The 11,664-nt window shown below is 38.5% G+C and overlaps 1 protein-coding gene across 1 annotated transcript in view; it reads right to left on the reverse strand.

Annotated features, from left to right (window-relative positions):
• Positions 1-11,664, reverse strand: part of CADM1 (cell adhesion molecule 1) — an 88,547-nt gene that overhangs the window by 75,674 nt on the left and 1,209 nt on the right. The window contains exon 2 of the mRNA XM_021712348.1: positions 10,626-10,691. Within this exon, the coding sequence (XP_021568023.1) occupies positions 10,626-10,691 (66 nt within the window). The remainder of the gene's footprint in view (positions 1-10,625; positions 10,692-11,664) is intronic.

The raw sequence follows: 11,664 nt of genomic DNA on the forward strand, positions 1-11,664 counted from the left end.
TGACTCAAAATTTTTTTCTTATAGAACCCTATGGGATCAAAGATCAATAAACTGAAAGCAACCTGGAGATCAGCTTTCTCTCTTTACGACGCAGAGGCCCCACGAGGAGAAACACGTAAAATCATAGTACCAGTGCGAGGCACGGCCAAGAGTAGAGGCCAGATCTCCTGACTGAGTCATCAAGGTATTTCTATTCTTGGCTATTTCTAAATAACATCTATTGATTTGCTTCTAATTGCAAAAGCAATATATGCTCAAGGGATTTTTTAAAAATAACCTTTGTATTATGTAATATTTATAATACTATATCCTGGGTATAAAGATGGTCAGGATCTCATAATAATCTCCTGCAACAGAATTACTGTGGTGTCACTTGCATTTATGAAAGGAAAAAATATTGAATTTAATCTAATCTTTTATAATCAGTAAAAGGTGAGGCAAATTTTTGAACGACAAGTTGAAGAATAATCCTCCCCAGTGCTGTTTTCTTTTCTTCAATTAAAATTGTTGATTTCCCCTGAATACAAAACAAAAAATATCATCTGACACAACATTAAGCTATTCATGAATATTCTGTATACACATTCTTGTTTAGTTGACTAATGGCAAATTAACGTTCTCTATTTTAGCTTAAACACATACTATAGGTATGTTTGATTAGCATTGAATTCCAAAAGCTGATTACTATGCATGCTTTGATTATGTAATTACATAATAGAGTATAATGGCTCCTTTGGAGTCATTATGATCTATATGGCAAATATGTTTCAGTTTTGCTATAGTTTAAATACACGTTGAGATGACAGCTCGTAACAAGGTTCCACTTTTCAGTCTTATCAGCTAAATGGGCATTTTCCATTCATCCTAACATCTCCTTGACACCAATTAAGGTCTATTGTGTCAAGTTGCATACACTTTTGAGAAATTCCTTTTGTTTTCTTGGCATTCAAAAGAGGACATTAATTTTAAAAGCTGTATTAAGCAAAAGGCCTGGTTTAAAAAAAAAGGCTGAAATTCCATCCTTCATCCAACCTTTGAAAGGTCTGCAGGGAATCACATTTAGTTCATTAATCACTGCTCAGACAACCACAAGGGGGTTAAAGATGGAATTTCACCTTTAACTCCAAAATGCATAAGAAGGGGGAACAGCCAAGAATACTGATGTTTACAGTGGTGGCTTGCCAAAATGTGCTCAGCTCAAGGGTCTAACTCAACTCAACCACACCAAGTTACACAAAGGCCCAGTTATGCAAATCTGATGTCGTCCAGTGTTCCTTGCATTTCCAAGTTCCTCTGGGTAGAGGCAGCTATGAAACAGCATAGCGAGATTTCTCCTTCAGAGTCCCCCGGTCTGGGATTTCGATGGCTCACAACTGACTTAATGAATAGAATTTTGATAATTCTACCCTCAACTTGTAAACTGGAAAGAAGTCAGGTTTTAAAATTGGAAAAATGTTGTTGTAAAGCATTATGTTAAGTTTCTCCTGTCCCCATGAAATTCTTTAATTCCAATTGCAAGAAGAGTTATTTCCGCTTTTCTCACACAATACAATGCTCCCTTATACCCTACCAAACCAAAGGTGACTCAAGTCTTAACTTTAAAGACTAATATGCATCAAGCTTTTTTTTTTTTTACCTTTTTGTCTACTAGTTCTTAACAGTAAGCCTGAAGAACTGAGGTCAAGCACAGTCCAACTTGTGTTTACATATGGGATGGGTATCTCTTTTGTGAAAGCAAATATTGATTAGATGTGTGAAAACTCTTTTCAAAAAAGACTGACAAAAGAAAGTAGTTACAGCGTCTCTGCCAGGGCTATTTCAATTTCAACCATCACATTAGCTGCCTTCCCTTAAAAAGACTCTAAGCTCGATATGACTTTTTAATCAGGGTCCACATCACTAAAAGGGCCAAGCAATTATGACGCTTACGGTCTGAGCTGTCTGATCCCACAAAAGGAAGAGGTACAATCCCCTCTATAGAATGTTTATGTGGAATGATACCCATCCACTAAACTGGAAGATCTGAATTAGCTTTTCTATTAAAATTCACTAATCAAAGAAGCTAATAGCAATAAAAGAAACAGGAACATAAAAAAATAAACCATAAAAGATAATAATAATCATTGAATCCTTGTGCCCTTCACATTGAAAGGTGAAAGCCCTAGACTTTTTTTCTTCTCGCACTTCTTTTCGTAGCTGGACAAGTTGCATGGCCTTTTCTTTTATAAACAAGATAGCATCTTTTTTGGAGAGAAGATAGCCTAACCTCGAAGAAAAATTCTCTCCAGTGGACAGGTTTTATGAGAATTGAAAGAGAGAGAGAAAAAAATAGAGCCCCCAAAGTAGCAAAGCTATTGTTTTATTTGCTTGTGAGATGGCATTGAAATCACCTTGTGGAAGAGTCATTTTAAGCCTGCTAAATCTGCTTAGAGGCTCTTGGGAGAATGGGGGCTCTTAAAAAATATTAATTAAAAAATAACTGCAGTCATCCAACTTGGACTTTGGAGAAGAACAATCTGACGACAGAGGCTTCTTATAAGACTAATTGTGTTGGCAAAGCAAGCAGTTTCTTCTCAATGGGTTTGATTCTGTGATGCTCGTGGATGGCAAAAAGAAAAAAAAGAATAAAAGAATAGTTTTAGATTGAGTTGCTTCAGTAGCAATTCAAAACTGGGTAGTATTCCAGCATTTCCAAATATATTAAGTTCTTTTTGACAAAATGCAGTTGTGCTGAAGGCCAACTGTTGATCTTCTGCATCAACCACTTTGCTAATGAACTGATAATATGATATTATATTCTGGGAGCTATATTAAATGACTGCTTTGCAGAGTGAAAAACAGTTGTACAAAAGTCCGCTGTCCATGAGCAGACTACTGGGGAAGAGAATCACATTCTAAAAGAGATGAATTGTGTAAATAGCGGCTGACAGCTGAAGAAGCATAAACTCTCACACCATCAAGTGTGGTGGTTGGGGGCCACAGAGTCAGCTGATGCCTGGGATGATATGAAACAACTGTCTTAATCCAGATATAGAACTATCTATGTTTCCCAAACCATAAGATAATCACAACTACAACAAAAGATTAAGATTATACTTTCAGGAATCGTTTCTATATTAGTAAAACAAAATGTTTACATGAATAAAACTCAAAATATACATTAAAATACTTGAAAAACTACAAAGAAATATACAAATATTAGGTTCTGCTCTTCCTGTAAAGATTTAAGGGAACTTGGATTTCCCTCTAACCCCCAAAGAGATCCTAGTAGCCAAATCACTTATTGTATATGCACTGTGGCAGCCTCTGGTAAGCTTTCACTTGGTAAGAAAATATAATGCTGCCTTTTCCTAAACAAATGTCAAGAAAAATTGAGCATTTCAAAGATATAGGGTTGGCTGACCCTACTGGTTGCTTCTACTTTAAGTGATACTTCTCAATTCTCCTAAATTGTAAGCATATCAGAAATGTGGATTGTTCACAATGCTTACCAGTACCAGTTATTCCTCTACAAAGTTCTTTAAGTGGAATTGCCTTAGAACCTCAACCTCAAGTCTCAATGGAGATGGCATGTGTTTCTCCCTTATTTTATATACCTTACTTTTAAGCACCCAATGTAATATCTCTTCCCTTTGATAAGAGATACCGTGATTAAACATGGGTCACTTTTTGTTCAATTCACCAAAAGCTGGGTGTTTTCCCCCCCTTTATATTTGCCTCCAGGCTGTTAAAAGATTAACAATTAGTGTAAGATATTTAAAATCACAAGGCTATAACATGTAACAATAATTACTACACACAGGGAAGAAAAGGGAAGTGGCTGCTATTTTTCATGTCTAGAGGCAAGAAAAACAAATTATTTCTTTTTTTTGAAGTGCTTATTATTGTTATTGTTATTGTTTCTATTATCAAGAAAACTCCCACTATTATCTGGAGGAAGCATTATTTTAATAATATGCATATTAATAGCTATATATTTTAAATGCTTTGTATGTGTCAGGCACTATGATTCTCTTTTTTACATTATCTCATTTAAGCCTCATACAACCCTATGTAGTGCCATATCGTATAATTATCCCCATTATACAGACAAGGAAGCTAAGATTTAGATATGTTAAATAAGTGGTTGGAACCAATATCTGAACCTACGTCTGTTTAACTCTAGATCTGGTGCTGTTAACAATTATACTATATTAAAGAGGAAGCTGAAAGGACATTAAGCTTTATGATGCTAAAAGAATGGAAGGGAACTAATGGAAGAATCTACAGTATCTCATTTATACGATTCAGGAATAACACCAAAGTAACACTCTCAGCATATAAAGGAATTTGAAGCCAAGCAGCCAATCAGCAATGTATATGCTCTAATATGTGACATTGATAAAATTAGCCCTATAACAGGGCCTTTAGTATTTAGAGAGGGATGTCTGCCCTGCTGAATGATCTGGACTCAAAAGGCTGCTCAGTTCCAGCTTCTGGCATTTACAGTACCTGCTTTAAGGGCATTGGCATTCATTAGTATTGACAGTCTATGTGACAGAAATTTGGCTGTAATAGCAGTCTCTCTCTATATCTCCTCGTTCATTTTTTTCTTCCAACAAGAGTCATTGAAAACCTTCCAAATCTAAAGCTTAGAGCCAACAGGACAAGCAAGTAAGGATATCAGTTGGAACACATCAGATATGGACTCAGAGTGGATGTCAGTTTCAACTGACATTACTGCGGAAACAGAAAATGGGGAAATGGGAGGGGAAAGATGTTTCATATTCTTATTCTAGAGAGTATTCTGTGTGTGTGTGTGTGTAATATGGCTTGTTCAAGAAACAGCTGTAAATCCACGATAATCATCATGCTGAATAATGCTGCAACATTCAACTTATATCTCCTACCAGGAAGCCAAGTAGCTTTGAACTATTATATGAAACGACAATTTCTTAGCTCAAAAATTGGGTTCCGTGACTAAGGCCCTTATTGCCGAGTTATTCACTCTATCATCTGTCAGTCATAAAGCAAGTGGTGGGGTTTTTTTTTCTTTTTTCTAACTTCTGGGTCCTTGAGTTGCTGATCCCAGATGAATGTGGAAAGGAACATACTAGAGTAAGAAGGCTCTTTTAAGCGAAGTTTGATGAGAGGATTGCATATGGAGAGAAGTCAGTGGCCCAAGGAGATTCCGGATTCTACTCTGATACTTGCTGACTCCCCAGTGCAAAGCCTAGGCCAGTCAAATATGTACAATAACTACCCAAATTGGCATCATTATAAAACATAACTTGATTAGTATAACCCACGTGTGGGCTGCTGATTAATCATCATTGAAATCAGAGATAAAGTGATAAGGACATTACCCATGACTTTATTTCTCACTAGAAAGGAGCAGCCAATGAGAAATGAGAAGACCATCAGACTTGGAAAACAAGAATTTTTGATTCAGTTCTGAGCTAACTGGTGATGAAACCAGGAAAAACTCTGAATCTGTTTTTGTATTTTAAAATGGGCAATTGGTATTTCTCCAACAGTTATTATGAGAATCAAGTGAGGAAATGTATAAGATAGTGTCTTTTAAGCTCCAAAAAATGCTAAACAAAGGATTATAATCTTCTCTTCCAGATTCTTCGTCAGCATCATCACTATCTATGATGCCTCTGTATTGCCAGGACCTTCTTATGATCTTCTAAAATCTGCTGAAATTTTTTTCAATTTCAGAGGTTTAGCTATGTATTTAAAAAAAATTCCAGGTCCAACTAAAAGCAGAAAATACATTTCAACGATCTTCATCTCATATTTATGTTGAATTTCAAACTAAAACTACCATATGTATGAAAAATAGAAGGTAAATAGGCAGAGAACTTGACATTTGAAATGGCAATCTATAGCATTAAGAATATGGCCGGGCTCGGTGGCTCAGCCTGTAATCCTGCGCTTTGGGAGGCTGAGGTGAGTGGATTGCCTGAGCCTGCGGGTTCGAGACCCCTGGGCAACATGGTGAGACCTCATCTCTACAATAAATCAAAAACTAACTGGGTGTGGTAGCATGCACCTGTAGTTCCGGCTACTTGGAAGGCTGAGGTGGAAGGATTGCCGGAGCCCAGCAGGTTGTCACCCACTCCAGTCTGGGTGACAGAGTGAGACTCTGACTCAAAATAATAATAAAAAAAGAATATGATCTATTTTCTGGGTTCTCTCTGTTTTGTACAGGCCCATAAATAGTTCAGAGAATAATCTCCATGTCTGAAGGGAGTGCAAGGTGCCTGGTGTTGGGCTGGTAATGCAACACACCAACCTCCCTGGAAAATCTCAACAATCAACATCTCAGATACCTGGCATCCTGAGGGAATACAATGTTCCACCAAAATCAGCTTTCTATATAACTGAACCTCTCTCTAAATGCTAAAATCTAAAGTAAACAAAACAAAACTTGCATGAAGGCTTGCAGACTCCCCTATTTTCTTTGTCCCATGCTTCTACACAGCGGGGGATACTATGGGTTACAGAAATACATGGGAATCTTTGGCCCATCTCTAAACAGTCTTAGCTTGCTAGGCTTGCATGTGTCCTCTACTGCTTCCCTCCAATGGTGGCTGTCACTTCTCACAGATAATCGCTGCCTTTATTACTAAGTGCAAGAGTTTTGAGAAAGCTATTGGGTGTTGAGGACTTTCTTGCTTACTACCGAGCTTTGGGGTATATCTAAGATGTTTGGGGTCTCTAGAAACCTAGCCTTCACTAAGTGGTGTGCTCCTGTGGTATAAGAAGTGTCACTCCTCCTCTTCATTTGACACTGAAGAAAGAAAAGTTGCACAGAAAAAAATCAATTAATAATAATACTAGGTTTAGTTTGACAACTATAATACTCTGATGCTAATAGATATTCTTAGGTAAAAATATACTCTTGAATGTAGGAAGCTAATCAGTACACAACTGGTGACTGACACCAGTTTGTCGTTGACATTAGTTTCTTTTTTTTTTGAGTTGGAGTCTCACTCTGTCGCCCAGACTGGAGTGCAGTGGCCGCTCCTGGCCACCGCAGCCTCGACCTGCTGGGCTCCGGCGATCCTTCCTCAGCCTTCCGAGTAGCCAGAAAATTACAGGCGCGTGCTACCACGCCCGGCTGATTTTTTGATTTTATTGTAGAGATGAGGTCTTGCTGCCCAGGCAGGTCTCGAACCCGTGGGCTCAGGCAATCCACTCACCTCAGCCTCCCAAAGGCGCGGGATTACAGGCTGAGCCACTGAGCCCGGCTGACATTAGTTTCTTATTACTTGACCCAAACTATCTACTAGTAATCTATTCATAAAAGCAGGAAAAGTGGCCATGAAGGAATTCCTACTTGACCTGCAAGATTGAGCTCAAAGCCATCAGCTTTCTCTTTGAAGTTTTTCTGACTCCCCAGGTTTCTTGACATCTGATTCACAGTGAGTCATATGTGTCTCAGTCCCAGTACTCGTTACACTGATTGTGCTGTGATCGTTTGTTTAGAGGGTTATTTCCTTCATTTGATTTTGACCTACGTTCAATCCTAAACTCTGCCAGTCATTAGCTAGATTTTGAGAAAGTTAAACTCTCTCAGCCTCAGGATTCTCAAATGTAAAATGGGTATGAAATACCTCCTTCACTAGGTATTTTGAGGACCAAATGGGATAACCTATATATTTGTGCAGCATGAGTCTTAGCATATAGGTTATGTGCCCCCAAATACATAAGATTATTAACTATTTTTAGCTCCTTGAGAGTAGTCACACTATCTTACTCATTTTTGTATCCCTAAAACATAGACAGTGTCAGCTTACAGAGGAAGTGTTCAATAAATGTTTGTTGAATGAAGTTATTAAGTGAAAGGCTGTTTTGAGACTTCATGGGTGCTAGACACTCTCATTTTTCAAGATAACTGTATCATATAACATCAAAACATAATGAGTTTAACGCATATTCTATATGAAAGAAAATTTTGAATTAAAAAATTTAAAAGATTGTTATAATTTTGCTTTTGAAATATTGCCAATTGTATGTATTATTCTGAAGCCAACATTTTTCCATGTCTCAAAGATTTTCAAAAGACTCTTGGAAATAAACAGACCCTAAATTGTGCCTACAGTACTCAAAGAAGACAACAGCCCTGCTTTAAGATGTTCTTAATGCTTCCAGGCAGGCAGACACACATACACACATACGGCCAACACAATGTGATAATACTTGAAGTCACAAGTTTTTAATGTGTTATGTACCACAGAAAACAGAGGAACACCTAAGTCAGGGTGGGCGGTGTACATTTCAGAAGGAAGGAAGACAGGGAGATATTTGAAAGGAGGACCGTGGCATGTTTAGAAAAATGTGAAGGGTACAGTGTGCTCTGAACGCTTTCTGGAAAGGTCATTAGGTCCAGATACTGAAGGACATCGTATGCCAGGCTAGGGAATTTGCACTTTATCTTGTAATTAATAGGGAGCCATTATGTGATTTAATCCAGGGAGTGATATAATCACACTTGTATTTTGAAAGATAACTTTTATGTGGAGAGAGAGGAGAGACTGGAACGAAAGGGCTGGAGTCAGGAAGATCAGTTAAGAGACTTCTGCCACAGAGCACTCAGGAACTGATAAGAGTTGGGGGAGTATGAAGAGGAGGAAGCAGAGCTGGGGGTAAGAGAAGGAGTCTGAGGAGGAGTCAGGGATGCTTTGAGGCTAGGCACATGGGTTTTGGCATAAATGAGTTTTCCCATCTTAAAGGAGGAATTGAGTACTCCTTAGTCACTGCTACTAAACTCCAGTTAACGTTTAGCAGCCTTCTAAGGAAAAGACAAGCAAAGAGCTAACTTTAGAAGTTAGAAGGCAAAGTTCACATACATTCGCAACACTATTGACGTGTTTTTTGTAGCACCCACTTGTACCAAAGATATAATTAGGAAACCTATCCCCGTCAGTCCCTCAGAGCTTTGTTATTCAGTATGGTTGACCAGCATTTCTGACAGTCCTTAGGAGATTATTAAAAATGCAGAATCTCAAACTTGCACCAGACCTACTAAGTCAGAATCTGCATTTTAACAAGAGGCTCGGATAATTCCTATGCATATTAAAATTTGAGGAGCTCTGGCCTAGAGTACATTAATATTAATCACTCTTTTATTTTACAATCATAAACATGAGACTAATCACTAAAGGAGATCTTAGAAAAAGAAATGTTCCTAGATAACTTGTTTCAAGGAAACTGTTGAATCTGTGTGTCATGGGATAAAAAAAATCATGAATCCCCATTAGCACATGAGGTTAGTTTCCAGGGAGAAACATGTTTCGTAACAAATTCTTAAAAATTCATATTTGTAGGTCAGGCACAGTGGCTCATGCCTGTAATCCAAGCACTTTGGGAGGCTGAGGTGAGAGGACAGTTTGAGCCCAGGGGCTCAAGGCTAGACTAAGCAATACACACACACAGTTAGCAGACTGTGGTGGTGAGCGCCTGTAGTCCCAGCTACTCAGGAGGCTGAGAAAGAAGGACTTCCTGAGCCCAGAAGGTCAAGGCTGCAGTGAGCCATGATTGTGCCACTGCCCTCTAGCCTGCGTGACAGAGTAAGACATCCTCTCCCACCCCAGCTTAAAAAAATTCAAGTCTGCATGAAGATAAATTGGTATGGGTCATTGATAAAGTCAGTAAGAACCAGAATCTAGCATTCTTCCTCAAGTTGTATGCAACAATGATTGCACAAATGAAAAATCTCCTCCCAAAGCAGCTAGCTGACTGTGACCAACGCAAACAGATTATTCTGCATTTACCTGTAAAAGCGACTACTTCTAGCCAGCACTCTCACACTTAGTGGAGTCTGTCAGTTCACATGCTGTAGTACCCTAGTTCAATTTTTGCTTATTCGGTTTTATTGTTACGGTGTGTTTTGTGTTTGTGAGCATTAAACCAGTGAAGACAAAAACCACAAATGGGGAAATAAAGCCAGTGGTCTAAAATGAAAACTGAAAAGAGGCTGCAGAGGTTTGTTATAAAAGTGATGAAATTCAACTATATGATTTAAAGGCAGGAAAAAATAAAAGCTATACTACCCATGACAGCAGGTTTTTTCCCCTCTGTCTAGCAGATAAAATTTGCTGCAAAAATATAGGTAACAGCATAAACAGAAGTTTAAGAGAAATAATAAGAGTCTTACGCTTGAGGCAGAAAGAATCTGGTTTGGAATGAGCCTCATAGAATTCTCAGGGGAAGGAAAGGTAAACAACACTTTCATTTTCACACAGCCTCTTAATGAACATTCATGGATCAGCCTGGACCGCTGGCCTTGTTCGGCTGCTGGAGCGAATGAGCCTTGTGCCATCAGGATGCAGCCTAACAGCATCCTTCCCAGCTGCTCACAGGAGGAAGTATCAACTTACCTTGAAAACAAAGACTTCACCTCGGAGTAAGAATCTCAGTTTGGGGGAGGTTCTTTCCTATTACTCTGAAACTTTATGTACCTAGAACTTCAACTAATAAACTTTTCCGGCGAGGAGGTGGGGGAGCAGCAAAATGGTCACTGCCATGCTCAAGTTCCTGTTCTTCCTGTTTCTTAACATATGACATGGTAACTGGTTTGTGTTTCCTTCCTCTAACAAATTTATTCTTGTATGAAAGCTTGCAGCATTTCTTACCACTGGTGAGCCCAGATGCCTTTCCTGCAATAGAAGCAGATCCCTGAGCAGTTTTCTGCTGGGTTACTAAAGTGCAGTTTCAGAGAGAATAATGTTCTGAATTTTGGTCTCTTAAAAAAGTCGTTAGGTTTATAGGCAGTCATGCTTGTCACATTTAGAGGGTGAATTACGTACTTCATGGAAACCCAGTTAAACCCCCACAGTTGTGCACAGCCATAATTTCTGCAGAACAAGCACCAACAATTGAGGAACTTTATTACTACTACTTTTCATGTATAAGATGCCAAAATCAACCCTTCCAACGTTATAAGGTAGTTTTTCTTTTTTAAAAAAGTTTTTTTTTTAATAAAAAGAAAAAAAAAAAAAAAGAAAACCCCTAATGGGCTACTTGCTGTTCTATTCACTTTTTAGATTTGTCAATTTTTGAGTGACTGCCAGCACCAGGGACTCTTTGTAGCTCCTTGTACTTGGGATATAATAAAAACATGAAATGATTAAAAATACTGTGAGTGTAACTGCAGAAGGGACTATATATTCTGGGTTTCTGGGCCCCAAGGAAGGCCGTTTCTTTGCAGAATCAGACAGACTCCATTTATGTTATTAAATTGTAGTACTATTCACTGTCCAGGCTGGAAGCTTCCCGACATGTCAAAAGCACTAAATATGTGCAGGGCACGCATTAGAACCTTAACCTTTAGAATGCTGGCGTTCTCTAGCCTTGTAAACCAGAGGAGCATAGGAATTAGTATCTCCAGTTCTGCGACATCTTTCACATGTCAAAAATGTTTACCTGTCAAAAAAATATGTTTTTTCCCCCATGAATTCACCTGTGAATCAAAAAAAGTATGAAGAACGTAGGGCTTGTACACAGAATAAATTATCAGTATAAATGGGACTTGCTGTGCAACATAGCAAGACTTAATTTCTTTTTTTTCTTTTTTTTGAGTTGGAGTCTTGATCTGCTGGACTCCAGCAATCCTTCCGCCTCAGCCTTCCAAGTAGCTGGAACTACAGGCATGCGCTACCACGCCCAGCTAAT

This window comes from Carlito syrichta, unplaced genomic scaffold (assembly GCF_000164805.1).
Source record: "Carlito syrichta isolate Samal-C Ts95f unplaced genomic scaffold, Tarsius_syrichta-2.0.1 Scaffold303197, whole genome shotgun sequence".
NCBI lineage: Eukaryota > Metazoa > Chordata > Mammalia > Primates > Tarsiidae > Carlito > Carlito syrichta.